This window comes from Astatotilapia calliptera, chromosome 8 (genome assembly GCF_964374335.1).
Source record: "Astatotilapia calliptera chromosome 8, fAstCal68.1, whole genome shotgun sequence".
In the NCBI taxonomy this organism is placed as follows: Eukaryota; Metazoa; Chordata; class Actinopteri; order Cichliformes; family Cichlidae; genus Astatotilapia; species Astatotilapia calliptera.
This window is the reverse complement of record NC_137429.1, coordinates 26255136-26273072: the sequence shown is the minus strand read 5'-3', so window position 1 is coordinate 26273072 and position 17937 is coordinate 26255136. Positions and strand designations below refer to the sequence as shown.

Below are 17937 nucleotides of genomic sequence, written 5' to 3'. Positions count from 1 at the left end.
TTTACGAGTATGTCATGACTTATTTACAGTGGCATTTTTTGTGCAGTGTTCATTAGTTGCTTTTTTGTGGATAATTGTTTTAAGCTTAATATGTTAATATGAATAATACGTTTTTATGAAAAGATTTAATTTGAGGCAATCAAGGAGCATATGTGATAATAAAGAAGTTGTTTTTATCATATTTTCTGCTGGGCTTCAACCCCACAGTTCCTTGCTTTCACCACAAGATGGCGGTGTTGCCTAACTTTGAAATTAGCAGAAATTGGTGAGCCAACGCACCCCCATACACACGCATACATAAATATGTTTTTTAATCAAAAGATTGAACTCAGTCACCCTTGTAGTCCATCTCAGTAACCACACTCGTGAGTGTTCAGACATTAAAGTATTGTTTCACTTTATTACAGATACCACCAGACTTTTTGAATCTTACCACCGAGGCAATCTGCAGCCTTTACATTTGCAAAGCAATTGCACTAATGCCATTCAATAGAAATTCAATCATTTGTCATCCGAGCTCAGTAAGAGCTTATAGCAACAGAAAACAATGAGCAAGAAGAGCTGTGGGAAAGAAATCTTTGCTGAAAAATAGGTGTCTTTTTTATGCTTTCATACAAGTGCAAATACATGCAAACTGAAAACTGACAACCCTGTAAGCAGAAGCGGAAAAGCTTCGTACATCAAAGTCCACTGAAATGGCTCATCGGCGGGTCGAACCTCTGTGCATTCATTTAACTTGTCTTGTTTCTGTTGTCCTCCAGTGGTTCCCTTTACCTTGTTCAAGGTGCAGCACAGGATGCTGGTTTTGCAGCGGGATACCAACTTAAATCCTTCACATAAATGTGCCAAGCGGCAAGTGATCCACACCGCTTCCCCTACATCCATTTATCCGCATTCATTATTCAAGAATACAAAACCACTCAGTCAAATCTGAGCTCATACAAAGATTCTCTTGCTCACCCTTCTGCTGCTCGCCGCATGAAAGATTCATCCCACTTTATTTCAGAAACAATGCTTGGAGGATGGTGCTCAACATGTAGGCACTGATTGCTCTTAAATTCTTAACCAGCAAGATTAGAAAACAAACAGGTCGAAAGAGAAAGTTATGGAAATTGAGGAGGGTGAAAATGCATCAGATCTTGAGTTCCTTGTACAGTCTACTGAGCACCGGGATTAAACTGCAGAGACACTAAAAGCTACGGTGTTTTCACTGTTCTACAATTATACAGCCACAACTTACAGCAACCACATTCTCATGACCACCTTTACACATAAATGTTAACCACTTTGAGCAATCTGTCGTATAGAAAAAGACACGGCTGTCTTTCAAACATAAGGTGATTGATTGGTAGAGTTGAATGGATTGACACAGGGTTTTTATTAACAAAGTCTCTGCAATGCTGCTTGGCTGGTCATAAGCAGATAACTGGCTCTCTCTTCTGCACTCTGAGTCGCTGCATTTGTCTCAATCAGATGGCATGTTAACACAGGCGTCTATTCAAAACAGTGCCAACAAAAAGCCCCAAATTCCACCCCGTCAAAGGGTCACTGCCATCCAAAATCCTGTCCTGCCATCTGATAGAAGCGCTGGTTGTGAGGCTTGTAGAAATCCCTCAGTCTCTGAATCGCCTCTGGGTTGATGGAGGCGTGCGTCCTCCCTTTTGTCTTGCCCAGGCAGTGCGGTTTACTACTTCCCTCCGGCTTCTTGAGGCACGGGAAGCCTTTAGTTTTGTTGAAGTAGAAGTGCTTGTCTGTGACAATCCTCTGGAGGCCCAGAAAGTCCTGGACTTTGCCCAGTTCCCCGGCTGGGTCTGAGATGAGCCTTTCCCCGCTGACCAGATGGATCTGATTTCTGGGGAACCAGGCCAGCCAACGCTCCATGTGTTGGGCATACAGACCGATCCACAGCGGGCTCCACAGAGAGTCGATCTGACCTAGAGACAAAGGCACGGGAGGCAGAGAGAGCAATGCATGTGATTTATGTCATCTTTACTCCTAGATAAGGATGGTCAGATGATGAGGATTTCGCCCACTGTGTTCACTTTTTGACCCCACACCAATCATCTATATCACTAGAACCAAGATGAATGCTGATATCTTGTAAACACCAAGCATCCCAAGCTCCTAGTAAGGAAACAGGAAACTTCTCATTGTCAAAATGTTGGATGTAAAACACTTTGGCAGGTGTAAATAAATGCTAATTGATACAACTATTAAATGCAGCTTGTGGCAGCATTTGCAAATGCCTACAGATAGTGGAGCTGTCTGGAAATTAAACTAATCTCTGACTCATAAAGTTAGAGATGCTATGCATAGCTGACTGGGCAAACTGAAAAAAAAAACCCATAATAGAAAAAAATGAAAACATCTTCATGAGAAGTACAATCAAATCCTCGCATTTAGTTGTATCTGTACCTGTGGTTTGGTTCTTGAAGGCTAGACTCTCAAAGGCGGGGATGTTTGGGGTCTTGGAGATGATCTGTGTGTAGTCAGATATGGCTCGGGTCACAGGGTCACGGACGACTACGATCAGCTTCACATCTTTAGACATGGCATGGACTCGCGCTGGTGTTTCCACGGTAACAAAGTAACGAGGCGTCTTCTCCATAACAATCTGGCCATCCAGGGCTTTGGGCATTATACTTCTGCACATGAAAGTAAGCAGATGAATTTACACAAGTCAGAAACATAAATCCTTGCAAAAGATTGAGGCTGGTATGAAATGCGTGTATATGGAGGAATTACTCCACTGGAAGAATGATGGATCGATGTTTTTAATGTTAGTACATTTTCTTCATTATCCACCATGTGAGATTTTGTCTAACATGTGACTATTTAAAGAGTAAAAATAAAGGTTTTAAATGACTAGTTCAGCATTTGAAATTATATCCTGAAAACATATATCTGCACATATGGGTACATATAGGTATTTTCTTGAAAATCAGTACAGTAATCACAAAGGTCTCTACACATTCCCTCATATGACCCTATTAATCATTTTGACACACATCGCATCAGAGTGTCCGAGCAAGATTTCTTCTGTGAACCAGACAAAGAGGCAGGTACGTAAAACAGATTTCCTTGAATGCACCTCACTCTGTTCACCTCCACCTCCGCAGCAGAAGCCCAGCAGATGGGACTCATTTAGAGATAAAAGACTCCAGAGGCCCCAAAGGACTGTCTGGGGATTCAGGGACATCTGCTAACACACCTGCCACACACCTGACTGGCTGACCAAACACAAGCAGCCACAGTGGAACGATCATAAGCAGCTCTGAATCAGCATTTCAGCTGGTGTTACGTTGTAAGCTAAAGAGCTGATTCTAAATAGGTAGTTAAGGCAAACACAGGGTTTCAGCGTATTTAGGAAAACCTCATTTGTTTCCAAAAAGACCCCAATGGACAAGGTGTCCTGTTATAATTTAATCTTCGCATGAAATGTAAAGACAGCCTCTCTATATTTGATGATACTGAATATTAGTAGACCTTAAATGGTCTCATTTAGCAGTTTCCATGATAAAAACATCACAACAAATTTGGCAATGATAAAAATGATTTAACCTTTTTATGTGTTTTTATTTCCATTATCAATTATTCAGTTAGTTATTTTGGGCACCTTTGAGAAATAGAACAGCCAATCAGACAAAAGCTGTTTTAAAGCTAAAAAGGCTTGTTTCAGATAAGGGATGAACTAAGAGACTGCACAAAGGGCCAGTATTCAGTAAATTTGGATAATTTTTGAAATGATGATGCAAAGCTACTCAAGAAGAATCCAAGAATAAAAATGCAAACAATAGAAACAGATTTATTAGAAGTAATAATAAAAAAAAATAGATAAATAATAATAAATAAATAGAAATAAATAATAAATAAAGATGGGAAGTTGTTATGGCTAATCCTACTGTATATCACCTTAAATTAGGATTCTGTATTCTCTTAACAAAACTTTTCTTGTAGCTTTAGTTGAGATTCAGAATGAAGAATTATGTTCATAATTTGACTGCTACTACAGTTTTTTACAGACGCTAGGACACATTTCACAATACTTAGGTCACTTTTGCAAAACACTTCACACAATCCTCCTAACTGACCGTCAGCCTGGCAAAGCAGTTCATTTCACATTCAAAATGCACTACAACTACCAAAACACTTCATTCAGGTCTCAAATAAACTCATTCTTCCAGAACACTAGCAAAGGTTGACAGCCGACAAACACACTTTGTCACCCACAAAACAATGACCTAAAAAACACTAACAACATGTAGCATTACACAGTGTTTTCTTGTGTAAAACAAGGACACATCTCTGTTTATAATTTCAATGTATGTTACTGGAATGAATCAGACATCATGCAGAATTCGTTAATATTTGTTTATGTATTTTTATTTTTTTGCACTAAGTAATCCCAAAATACAAGAATTTGTATACACACCATCCACTGATACACATACAATAGTAATGCTAATCTACTCGGTCTTCTCCATTTGGCCACAGGTTCTCATCCACATCACATCTCATGTCATCTAGGGCAATACACCTAGGAAAGAATCTTCTGGCTGCCAGAATTGAAGGAGTTGAAAAATTGAAGGAGTAACACTTGTGTAGATGTTCATCTACAATGAGAATCAGCTGTGGCTGGTTAAACTGCATTTTTAGATTTAAAATATGTTTCAATAAAATATTGCTGTTGGATTTTGCTGTCTTTTTAAGTTTTGCATTGTGTTATTGTTTTGGCCATAAGTTTAACAGTTTTGAAAACAGTATGTAAGCACATGCAAAATGTCCTGTACGTACAAAGATTTTTGGCAGTTGTTGTGTCTGAGTGAGAAGATAATTCATGAAATTTGAGAGATGTAGTCATTGAATGCATTTTGTGCCAAAACAATGATAACTGGTCCTCAGTTTAGCCCACATAGACTTCTGTTGTGCTCACTGTGTGAGGAGTTTTGCAAACGTGACCTAAGTATTGAGAAATGTGTCCTAGCGTCTGTAAAAAACTGTAATATCCACAATGCTATTATGTGCTATATAATTTAGGCATATAGGATCACTGGCTGCTTTTAAATGCTTTGCTACATACACCAGATTCATGTCATGTCATAAATGTCACTAACACTATAAACCTGTTTAGTGATGGTATTCAGAAAAACTAAAATGCTCCACAGAACTTTTGGAAACTGGTCGTAATTTTCTGCTTCTGACGTTTGTACCTATTAAAAAGGAGTTCTTTGTTCCCACTGTTGCCAAATCCTTAAGTAAAATTCTAATTGATGTGTTTCTGTCACTGGTTCATCCCTCTCTGTCAAAATGGAAACAAATCTGTTTGTGTGTGTGTGTGTGTGTGTGTGTGTGTGTGTGTGTGTGTGTGTGTGTGTGTGTGTGTGAGTGAGATGCAAACTCCTATTTAAAGGCTGTATCAGAAAACAGAATCAATAAAAATGTTCTCATAAATGACACCTTAATAATAAGAAGAAGATACTTTTTTACAAAAAGAGGATAAAGAGAAAGAGAAACACTGCTGATCAATTGATGTTCTACCTGTCAGCTCAGTCAGGCTTCAGTCGCACCTGCAACCTGTCAATACATCCACCTACTACCCACCACACGGCCCTACTTCTAGGAGTTTCACAAACACACTCAGAGCGATTTCATTTGATCTGATCAGTGTGAGGCAGTGCTCACCACCACTTAGCCTGAAGACTTCCCTTTTAACTCCAATACCCTAGACAGGAGGAGCCGTACAGTCTGTTACATGGCCCCATAAACACACACACACACACACACACATTCTGCAAAACACAAACATACACTCATTATTCACTCATTAGTCAAGCATTTGCTGTCATGCTTCTGGTCTCCCTGTGGACCAATTTCTCACAGTCTAACACACACAGAAAAAGACACATTTAAAAAAGAAACATCCTACACACACACACACACACACACAAATGCTCTGAAGACATAAATGGTGGGTGTAGTGGATTTTTACCAGACCCTTTAAAAGATCATGTGTGTGTGTGTGTGTGTGTGTGTGTGTGTGTGTGTGTGTGTGTGTGTGTGTGTGTGTGTGTGTGTGTGTGTGTGTGTGTGAGCCAGAGCATTTGCTAGAGTGTTTTAAATGAAAGGGGTGGGTGACTGATGAAGGAATGATGGGAGTGGATACAAACGCACCTCCATTAGCAATCTGTCTGTGAATAGCCTGAGAGCCAAGAGCCCCATACCATTACCTAAGCACAAAGAGCTAATTACTGCTCCTAAGAGCACCATCAAAAGATAAGATGTATTCCAAATATGCTTCTGCTATGAGGTTAGCAAAGACACACTAATTGATTGACAAAATAGCCATTAGTTTTTTCTGATAACTAAATATGGCTTCATCGTACTTTTGGCATAGGGAACTTTGTGCTCTTGGAGATATAAGAATAAAGGTATGCAACATTTCGTCCAGATCAGAAACAATGTCACTGGTTGAAGTGGTGCTGACGGGGCAGGATCAAAAAAGAGTAATTTTGCTAGGAAAAAATAGTGTGTGGTGTTTTATATTTACTTGTTATTGGTATGAAAAATAAATGAGTAATCAGAAGGAAATGATGTGGTCACAGTTCCTCCAAGACAGTAACAACAGTAACAAACTAAATTAAATATTACAAGTGTATTTTTAAAAAGTCCGCTTTTTACATGTAGTTCTGCATGACTATTCGTGAAGAACATTATGTGAAGAAATATTATTCCCAATTAAGTATAACTTAAGTAACCTGAACTTCACTAAAGTGCGTGACCAAAACCCAAAGTAGACCAAATAAACAGCCTCGGAGGGTCACCAACTGGTGAATAAATAGGAATACTGCATCACAAACGTTCCCAGAGTAATGCCAACATTAACATGTTATGATGGCATTACTTTTGTACAGTGACACAAAGTGGTATCTTTTTATGGTCTGTCCCCACATTAGTAGTATTAACCTCTTGTGTTCACTGGCAGGCGAATAGAAGTGCCTGGAGACACCATGTGTTACAGAGAAAATGCCCCCCACCCCCCAACAAAGCTTAATAAATTAGCAGTTTTGAAGCTCCTGTTTTAGCTGCATCCTTTTACCGCTCATTGTTCATTTTCTCCTGAGCGCGAGATCAAACATCCAGGAAGATGAACACGTGGATTATCCAGCCCCTTACAATGAGCCCCTTTTCCTTTGAGGAATCCCTCTTTTGTCTCCTGATTTCCAATATTTCTGCACACCTCCCTGGTGAATTACTTCAGGCCAGCCAAGGCCAATGGCTGCTGATCCTGTAGGGGCTTAGGGGTTACCACGTATAGGTGGGTGCGAATGGTGCTTAGCCAGTGACAGTAGGGATGACATGACCTGGGGTGAATGTTATGATGGGGTGGGAAGTGAGGGGGTGCTGGTGTGAATGTAAAGGGATGGAGTACAACTGGTAATGCAGCGTTGAGCCTCAGCTGGGACCAAGAGAAGCAGGTGGAGACTAAAGGAGCCAGGACCCTCTAGAGGCTCATCAGTAGCATACTGTTTCATGTGATGTGTGTGTGTTAATAAATGTGAAGCAATTGCATTCTTCATCATGTATAGCAGGAAATATGCAGCAAAGAATCTGAGGATTTGAGGGTGTGCTGGATCAAAGAATGAAAAAGTGGTCTGTTAATCTTTGATGTTTGATCCAAGGAGGAAACAATAGCCATTTAAAGAGCAGCAACATATTGGCGGAATTCATTATACACACCTGGCTGCCTGCTTATGAGTCAAATATGAGATTTGGGTGTGTATTTTTGTGTTTGTACATATGCATGACTGTGTTTTTGAGGGACCATTCATCCATTTCCTCTGTATGGGGGACCATTAAGTGGTCGGTCTATTGTGGATGTGCCCTGTCCACTTCCAGGAGACATCCATCATAGAGGGGCCCCAGACCACCCCCAGCCTTTGCTTTCCAAACCCCGGGGGAGTGCCCTAATGAGAGCCAGATCGCCCCACCCGTCTAGGCCTTATGGTGATTACCTCCTGTACAGTACGAGGAACAGAGAGATCACACCTGAACCCCAGTTACACAAAGCCACCAAAATCAAGTATAGCTTTAATTACTTCATACTTTAGTGTGTTGTTTCATAACAACTTATCAAAATTATACACACACATGTGCGCACAAATGTGTGTGTGTGTGTGTGTGTGTGTGTGTGTGTGTGTGTGTGTGTGTGTGTGTGTGTGTGTGTGTGTGTGTGGAATATCACCAAAGAATATCAATAAATCAGATCAGATTCATCTAAAAATTTCGGTTTCATGTTTCTCTCTAACTCCTGCTGGACATCAAATGTTTAGGCAACTGTTCTTGTGTTATTTACATGATAATTATTTTCTATTACACATACACAAAAAACAAAAGTAACACCATGTGTTGTGTCATTGCAAGAAAAACTCAGCAGTGTATTGGTATGAATTTAAAAGCATCCCTTAACGAGTTCAGGATTAATTGCAAATGCACCGGTGCCATCAGAGCAGCTGATCCTGGATTGCAATTAAAAGTCCCAGTAGGTCTCCCACAGCATTAGAAAACCTCTCAGTCAGTGTAGTTTTAACAGCTTACTATGAAATCAAACCCCTGATATCAGTGCTGGTGAAAAAAAAATACCAATTTGGGGGGGAAAGTAAAATAATGGAGCATTAAAACATTATTTTTTATTTATTTATTTATGGAATAAATTTCAACAAATAGTTTTATGTTTTAAAAAGGTTTCAGTGAAATTGGTCTTATTTAAATACAAAAAAATACATAAAGATTTATGCCTTTAAATATCTTAAAATGTTATTGGCTTATTTGATCCTAAGCATAAATTTCAAGTCGAGGTAGTGAAAAATAAATTATCTGTGAGGCTCAGGAAGAATCTAACATTCACCGCTGAAGGCTAAACTTAAAGTAACTACAAATAAAGCAGAACTTTAGGATTTCACACTGCTCCAAGAACTTAATAAAAGTTTTTTGGGTGTTTTTTTAATCAATTTTCAGGAACTTGTAGATTTATGCCAAGGTAAGTTGGTGTGTCCGGAACAAAGAGGCTGCCTCCACATCTGAAAAAAGATGCTAACACTGACGTGCCAGAATCTGCAGCTCCTCTAGTGGTCACATGAGGCTGTCTCAGATAGCAGTTAGATAAACCCCTCCCATGAAATCACATGTTAAAATGCCCAACTTTACAGTATTAAAAAACTTTTTTCAACCATGGTACCAATAAATAAATAAATAATTAAACATCTCTCCACGTTATAATAGCTGTAGTCTGGGTGATCTCTCCTTTACACTTTTAAACTGCAGCTGTCTGCCTCAGCTCTGCTAATTTGAATTATTGACTTTGACCTTCGTGTCTATTTGCACTGCACCTGACTGCTTGTGAATGCTTAACAGATAACACTTTCTCAGCCAAATACAGCCAGTTTTACTCCAGAAATCGACCATTTCTGCAATCAAAACACTAATGATCTATCTTTTATATACAGTTAGCTGGCTAGCTAGTAGGCTAGCTAGCTAGACAGGTAGTAGCCTCCATGACACCTGCCACTGGTTGTTGTAAAGCCCTGAGCTGCACGCTTCTCACCATCGTAGTGTTGTGAAACTGGATATGCTCAGAAATGTGTTTACTAAGCTCACAGAGCAGATATCTGAGGACCATTTTACAACAGACTGTTGCAGCAAAACTGGAGTTTTTTTAGCAATCAAAAAGTGTCACAGGTGCAGTTTTTTCACGCATATATGTTGGCTTTACTTTACAAATATGGAAGCTACATTCATCGTCTATACTATCTATGGCTATCCATGGGCTTCCAACCACAAAGCATAAAGCTGCTTTTTATTAAAAGAGTCACATTTTTTACTGCCAGTAAATCAGAATCAATAATATATTGATAAATCTCACTGTACCTCAGGAACGAAATACAACCAGCTCAGCTGTCTGGAGGACAGAATGTCTATAGCCAAACCCAAAGATACACACACACACACAAACACGCAGACACACACGAGCCCAGCTCCGATAACAGTCCCTTGGGTTGAAGCAAAGGTCAGCAGAGATGTGTGAGGCTGCGGTAACACTGGCTTCACCCTTTAACCTCCAGCTCACCCAAGCCTTATCTCTTCCTCATCCACTTTACCCCTCACCCCCTCCTTTTTTTGCTCTCCATCCGCCAGTCATGCCATCTTTCAATAAGAAAGCATCATGAGGGAGAATGTGAATTGCTAGCTGAGCAATTTTAATGGATTCATCCGGAGTTGCTTGGAGAGAAAAAAGCTGTGAGTAACATGACCCCTGTGTGCCTATGCGAGAAAGGGAGGGAGGGGGGTGGTTATGCCAATGTAGGAGAAAGCTTCCTGCTAATTGTAACAGAAGCCGAGCTGACCAAAGCTAACTGCTCTAACGCTGGAGTCAACCCAAGGTCAGAGCGAGGAGATAGCGCTATCGATCCCAGGCAGCACAGTAAGGAGGAAACTTCCAGTCCATCTCAGGGCCCATCGCAGCGCTCTTCCAGATCCAATCTCTGCTTCAACGCCATTAGTGGATCTTTGTCAAGGACTCTGATCTCAATAGTCCTGGGGAAGCTAAATGTTATTTTACTCCCAAATGGAAGAGGGGGTGATTCTAAAGAAGATACACTATATCTCATCCTCTTTAATTTAAACTGAAAAAAAACAAAACAAAAGTATCTACACAAAAATGTCATGTTGACAAAGTAAGCACTGAAGCTGACCCTCCATTAACCATCTGTTAGAAAAAGTGCATTTTTGCCTTATGCCTCATTCTCATTTATTACAACATGAGTCTTATTTCCAAAAGTTGATGCTGAGTCTTATTTGTATTCTCTAAGCTATAGTTCATTTGCAAAACATTGTAAAGCTATAATTATTGATATTTTGGAACATGGCACAGAATATGAGCAGCCTGACAAACCTACAGGTTAGCTCCCAAAAGGCTGATTCTGTTCGTCTGCACGTGGCGTTTTCAGTGGGAGAAATGTTTGTCATCATCCAGGTGACTTCTTCAGTCTCAGCTGACTGCAGGTTTCTCCAACATTATAAACAGCATATTTGCTTAATGACTGAAGCTGGTACAACTGAGGGAACAATGGGCTGTGAGGTCAGTTTCTTGATCTTTACTATGATCATTGATCAACAACTACTGATCAAAGACCATTGATCAATGGCCATGAATACCATTCACAGAGAGCTGTGTCTAGCTACAGGTTAGCCAGACTTTTTTAAAGGGAAAGTAAACAGTAAAATTATTATCCAGCCTTAATGTTATCACAACTAAGCTTTGTCTTGAAAATCTGCATTTTTGAGTAGGCTATTTATGTTTATACATGTTGCTAGCTTGTATGTTTGCATTATACAGGGAGTGCAGAATTATTAGGCAAATGAGTATTTTGTCCACATCATCCTCTTCATGCATGTTGTCTTACTCCAAGCTGTATAGGCTCGAAAGCCTACTACCAATTAAGCATATTAGGTGATGTGCATCTCTGTAATGAGAAGGGGTGTGGTCTAATGACATCAACACCCTATATCAGGTGTGCATAATTATTAGGCAACTTCCTTTCCTTTGGCAAAATGGGTCAAAAGAAGGACTTGACGGGCTCAGAAAAGTCAAAAATAGTGAGATATCTTGCAGAGGGATGCAGCAGTCTCAAAATTGCAAAGCTTCTGAAGCATGATCATCGAACAATCAAGCGTTTCATTCAAAATAGTCAACAGGGAGCGTGTGGAAAAACCAAGGCGCCAAATAACTGCCCATGAACTGAGAAAAGTCAAGCGTGCAGCTGCCAAGATGCCACTTGCCACCAGTTTGGCCATATTTCAGAGCTGCAACATCACTGGAGTGCCCAAAAGCACAAGGTGTGCAATACTCAGAGACATGGCCAAGGTAAGAAAGGCTGAAAGACGACCACCACTGAACAAGACACACAAGCTGAAACGTCAAGACTGGGCCAAGAAATATCTCAAGACTGGTTTTTCTAAGGTTTTATGGACTGATGAAATGAGAGTGAGTCTTGATGGGCCAGATGGATGGGCCCGTGGCTGGATTGGTAAAGGGCAGAGAGCTCCAGTCCCACTCAGACGCCAGCAAGGTGGAGGTGGAGTACTGGTTTGGGCTGGTATCATCAAAGATGAGCTTGTGGGGCCTTTTCGGGTTGAGGATGGAGTCAAGCTCAACTCCCAGTCCTACTGCCAGTTTCTGGAAGACACCTTCTTCAAGCAGTGGTACTGCATCCTTCAAGAAAAACATGATTTTCATGCAGGACAATGCTCCATCACACGCGTCCAAGTACTCCACAGCGTGGCTGGCAAGAAAGGGTATAAAAGAAGAAAAACTAATGACATGGCCTCCTTGTTCACCTGATCTGAACCCCATTGAGAACCTGTGGTCCATCATCAAATGTGAGATTTACAAGGAGGGAAAACAGTACACCTCTCTGAACAGTGTCTGGGAGGCTGTGGTTGCTGCTGCACGCAATGTTGATGGTGAACAGATCAAAACACTGACAGAATCCATGGATGGCAGGCTTTTGAGTGTCCTTGCAAAGAAAGGTGGCTATATTGGTCGCTGATTTGTTTTTGTTTTGTTTTTGAATGTCAGAAATGTATATTTGTGAATGTGGAGATGTTATATTGGTTTCACTGGTAAAAATAAATAATTGAAATGGGTATATATTTGTTTTTTGTTAAGTTGCCTAATAATTATGCACAGTAATAGTCACCTGCACACACAGATATCCCCCTAAAATAGCTAAAACTAAAAACAAACTAAAAACTACTTCCAAAAACATTCAGCTTTGATATTAATGAGTTTTTTGGGTTCATTGAGAACATGGTTGTTGTTCAATAATAAAATTATTCCTCAAAAATACAACTTGCCTAATAATTCTGCACTCCCTGTACAAACTCCATCTTTGGTTCAAGTATTTAATCGGGAAAAAAAATAACAATAATAAGACTACTTGTAAGCTAACCCCCCTCAAAAATATGCTAATTCGTTTTTGCATGTCATGTTCTGGCATTTACATCTCACACATAAATTATAGAAGAGAAGCAAAACGAAATCAACTACATTTTGTTTTAAAAAAAAAATAGGATGCCTTTTTAAAGATATTTTGTAATTTATGTATTAAGTTCCTTCAAACTTGCACAGAAACAAGAATAACTTTACTTTCAATTGTCAAGAAATACATAATAATAATAACGATTGCGTGACCAGTAGCTAAGCAAGCAATTTGTGGTCACTCCAGAAGTAAGTCTCATAACTTGGCAGCCATCTTTAATACTTCTATGCACCCATTTACTCAATTTGTTTTTGAGCATTGTCTATAATAGCTTTAACTTCACTGACACATAAAAAAATGTATGAAAGACCAGTCAAATCTGAAAAAAAAACTTTGGTCACTTTGCCCCAAAATAAAGTTTTTAAAGCTTTTGGCAATATTTACTTCTTTGTTAGAATTCATCTATCCATCCTTGTGGTTGTGGGGGGCTGGAGCCTATCCCAGCTACCATAGGGCAAGAAGTAGGGTACACTCTATGTGTTAGGCTCCCAGCCAGGGCTAACACATTGAGACAGACAACCATTTGCTTATGGGCCATTTAGAATGACCAGTTAACCTAACCCGACTAATTGCATGTCTTTGTACCGTGGGAGGAAGCTGGAATACTTGGAGAGAACACACATAAAACACAGAGAACATGCAAACTCCACACAGAACAATGGAGTCAAACTCAGGACCTTCTTGCTGTGAGGCAACAGGGCTAACTTCCACACTACCATGCTGCCCGGTGTTACAGCAGATATCAAATAAATGTAATGTTTTTGAGCGCTGTGTTTCTCTTATGATGCCGAAAAGTTTCCTCTACAGCTCAGCTTTGACCTTCATGATAGATTGGCTTTCGTTTTGTGAGAAATAGCTCAGCAGTGTGATTAAACTGTCCTCTTTGCAGTGATAGGACTAATAGGAGGTCCCAGACTCTGACTAGAAAGGCTTTTGTTCACATGATTATACATATATATAAAGCTGGTACAACTGAGGAATATATATATATATATATATATATATATATATATATATATATATATATATATATATATATATGTAGTATAACTTCTTGAACTGCAGTCTTTTTTAAATCAACATTAGAAAATACAAATAAAAACAATAGTAATTTAAGAATTTTTTCAATAACCACAAACAAAGGGGTCCATGTCCTTTGTCCTTTGTGAACTGCTTGTTATGAAGTGGTGTGAACACATCATTAACTCTCAGCGTAAAGTGACCTAGAGTCAGAGGTCAATTGACAGAGCTGACAGTGATGTCAAGTGGCCCAACATGCAGCGAGGCCCATCTGGTCTGAGGGTAAGATGTGACAATCTGGTGTCACATACACATAATCTTGTGGCACACACAGACACATACACACTCTCACACAGAGCAGACATGTAGGCAGACAGATGAGGCCTCTGTGGCTTTCTCAGTACTTCCAGATTTGTGGAATTTTCTCATTATGTTTACATCCCACAGTTTTTGACATGATGGTGGCTGTGGTGTGTTTTCCTGTCTTTGCATGTGATCACATCAATGTAAAAACACTCCCCAGGAAGCAGATATTACTTCTCTCACTTTATCTCTCTGAGTCATAGGTTAAATTGCTGCTGACGTATCAAACAGGCTCCCAGATCCAGGCCAATGAGAGCCATTATTGAGCCCCTGTAATATACTGTAAGCTGGTTAACAGCATGCAACACTGTATCCAGATTTGGATACAGTTTTAATCTGTCATATTTGGAGCAGTTTGCGGGTCTGTGGGTGCACAGGCTTACAGTAGGCACAGTTCGAAAAGCAGAATGAAAATCAAAAATGTGTAATCCAGCATCTGTTGGGAACTTTTTTTCCCTCAAAGTCCCCTCTACCAGGTCTAAGTAACTTGAATTGGACCTAGAAAAGAGAGAGAGAGAGAGAGAGAGAGAGAGAGAGAGTGTGTGTGTGTGTGTGTGTGTGTGTGTGTGTGTGTGTGTGTTTGTTTCCGAGTTGTCATGAAACAGCCCAAGAACTGAGCCACATGACAACAGTAACATCTGGCTCTGGCTCCAGAGATGATTACTTTGCTGCTCTGTGAGAAGTCAGTCTGGGAGGCCTCTGCTCTCTTTCTCTGCAGCCCTACAAACAAACAGGCACGTATGCACGCACACAGCAAGTATGGCAAGTACACACGTGTACGCATGCACAGATTGGTATAGCCAGATGGCAAATTCTCTTTGACTGTCACCTAAACCTCTTCGGAATAGCAGTAGATGTGTTTGGGTACACAAGATGAAGCTGGCGGTTACTAATTGGCTCTCGAATGTAATACAGAAACCTAATACTGGAATCATTTGTGTCATTTAAATGACAAGAATTATTAGGGCACTGTAGCATTTTGGTTTTCTCTTTTAAAAAATACAGATTTCTGTAAGACACATCTTCTTAGGATAAACTTTGTAAAGGAAAAATAAAACAAAGAGCAACTCGTGCAAAAACTAAAGTACTTTCAGCACTTCTGGTGAGCTGGATTCTGTGCGTAAAGTGCGCGTACCTGTACCAGTCCAATCCCCGTGCGTAATGCCGGTCGAAGAAGTGCGGCTCAGACCCCAGGGCGCGGATGTCTGGATGGAGCCGCAGAAACTCCAGCAGTGCTCGGGTGCCTCCTTTTTTAACCCCTATAATCAGCGCCTGGGGTAACCTCCGAGTGGCTGTCCACTCTTTCCCGGAGCTGTTCGCCTCCAGCTCGGGATGCTCGCTGCCGAATGCGCCTTCTCCAGCTGCGGTGACACTCTCTTTGGCAAAACTGGTTCCGTTTCTCTCGTACGGCCATCCTGACCCCGACACGAGGAATTCGCTCGTGGGCGACTTTATTTCAGAGTTTTCTGTCAGTTCCGACTCGCAGCATCCAGTGAGAAAGTAGACCAACGAAAAGCAGAGGATGCTCAGCGAGGACGCGATGGTGAGCCGGTGGAAAAGCCGCCGCAGGTCCGTGTTCGGAGGGTGGTGGTGATGATGGTGGTTGTAGTGGTGGTGGTGGTAAAAAGTTGCCATTCCTCACAGGCCCATGTGTGATAATGGGCCATTCTACCACAAGTTCAGCTCACATCCTAACGCCATGAACATCCCGTGAACTCTTGGAGAGTCTCTGTCAGTCCGCTCCGCTGCTCTCCTGCTCGTTCACGTCGCGTGTTTGGAGCATATTGAGAACTCTTCGAACCATAAAGCCGCTCAAACTCAGTAAATCACTGGAACTAGTGTTTACGTGACATCCAGGATATGCGCCCACTTACTCACCCACCCTGGCAACCTAGGGGAACTAATAACGCTCTGATGTCAGAGCCTCGCTGCAGCGGGTCTCTCTCTCTCTCTCGCTCTCTCTCTCTCCCCACTTCACTGGATTACTCTGCGTCTCTCTACCACGGCTTATCCTAAGGGGATTCACGTCCACAGTTTTCTCTCTCTCTCTCTTTTCCCTCAGATATCTTTGATTGCGGGGTTATGGCTTGGGGCTCTTTTAATTACAGTATTATTTATTTGGTGAAGACTTATAGAAGTTATTAAAGAAAAAGATCACCTCACATGTTCAGTAATCATTATTATCAAAAGAAATGATTAATTTCTGGGACTTTATGCTACAAATCAGCGCATCAAGCATTATCATCTCTCTCCATTGCATATTTGTATAGATGGAAAACTCTTCTGATGGATCCCCAAAGAAGTATTGGTGTCATTTGGATCTGGATTTATCGTACTTAGAGCTGAAACTCTGCTCTGTAAAACCTATGGCATAATTGGCTTAAGGGTCAGACAGTTTTAGATGTAGTACAGCCGCCAATAGTTAGCTGACTGACCTCAAATGACAGACTGTTAGCCCACAGTGAATCATTCAGAAATGCCTTGAAACCTTGTTTTCTGTGTAGGATTCAGTGATTCTGTTCTGATCCCTTACATGATAAACTCCCAAACTATTGACAAATGGTATTGATACATGAATCGAAAAGTGTACTTATTTTTGATCCAGGAAAAAGGTTTGCATGTCAAAAGTGAACGCTTTATCACTGGCATCAGGAGTGTGTTGAGTTGCAGTCTCCTGTTAGGGAGCTCTGCAATGTTGGCTTTTATTATTGCAGAGTGCGGAGCTAAGGTAGGGGTAATAGCTCATAGGAGACTCATTATTCCCCCTCCCAACCACACTTGCACAGCGCGTGTGCACACATGCACACACACACATACACGCACACGTTCACTTACCCACACAAATAAGCACATACTTCATGTTCCATTTGGCTTACCCCTGTCATTATCCCATAGCAGATGTGACCCATGCCATAAAACCACTGCATTGTCCTGCATAGATTAATAAAAGCCACCATCTATTTACAGCAAGATAAACTTTATGTTATTTAGCCATAATCATACTTCTATTTATTATAGTGATACATTTATTCATAAGAAAGTATTGTGAAAAGCTGAAGTGCCGTGAAAAAGTATTGCCCCATTCGTGATTTTTTAGGATTTTTTTGTGGTTTTTGCATATTTGCCTCATTTAAATGTATCAGATCATAAAACAAATTTTAATATTAGACAAAGATAACCCAAGCAAATATAAAATGTTGGGGTTTTTTTTAAGTGATCATTTCATTTATTTAGGGGAAAAAATGTCCAAACCCACCTGGCCCTATGTGAGAAAGTAAATGCCAACCTAACTGGCTGTGCTACGAAAAACAATGAAGTATTTGCAGTGACTGGCAGTGAGTGTCTGACATCACTGGGGAGGAATCTTTGGTCCATGCTTTTGTTGAATTGTTTTAATTTACCCACACTGGAGGGTTTTAAAAGCACGAATGACCAGTTTAAGGTCAAGTCAAAGTAT

At 40.6% G+C, this 17937-nt stretch overlaps 1 protein-coding gene across 1 annotated transcript; it reads right to left on the bottom strand.

Annotated features, from left to right (window-relative positions):
* Window positions 1–380: 380 nt before the first annotated feature.
* On the bottom strand, window positions 381–16396 carry hs3st3l (heparan sulfate (glucosamine) 3-O-sulfotransferase 3-like). Its single transcript, XM_026177403.2, has 3 exons — window positions 15616–16396; window positions 2416–2645; window positions 381–1934 (listed from the first exon to the last, which is right to left on the bottom strand). The coding sequence occupies exons 1-3, from the start codon at window positions 16113–16115 to the stop codon at window positions 1546–1548; spliced, it is 1119 nt and encodes a 372-aa protein (XP_026033188.1). The 5' UTR covers window positions 16116–16396; the 3' UTR covers window positions 381–1545.
* Between the last annotated feature and the right edge of the window lie 1541 nt (window positions 16397–17937).

Coding starts and splice junctions, on each gene's coding strand:
- hs3st3l (XM_026177403.2), bottom strand. CDS start 16,115: ATGGCAACTTTTTACCACCACCACCACTACAACCACCATCATCACCAC. Junction 2,646..15,615: donor CGGGGATTGGACTGGTACAG/GTACGCGCACTT, acceptor TTTCATGTGCAG/AAGTATAATGCCCAAAGCCC. Junction 1,935..2,415: donor CTTCAAGAACCAAACCACAG/GTACAGATACAA, acceptor CTTTGTCTCTAG/GTCAGATCGACTCTCTGTGG.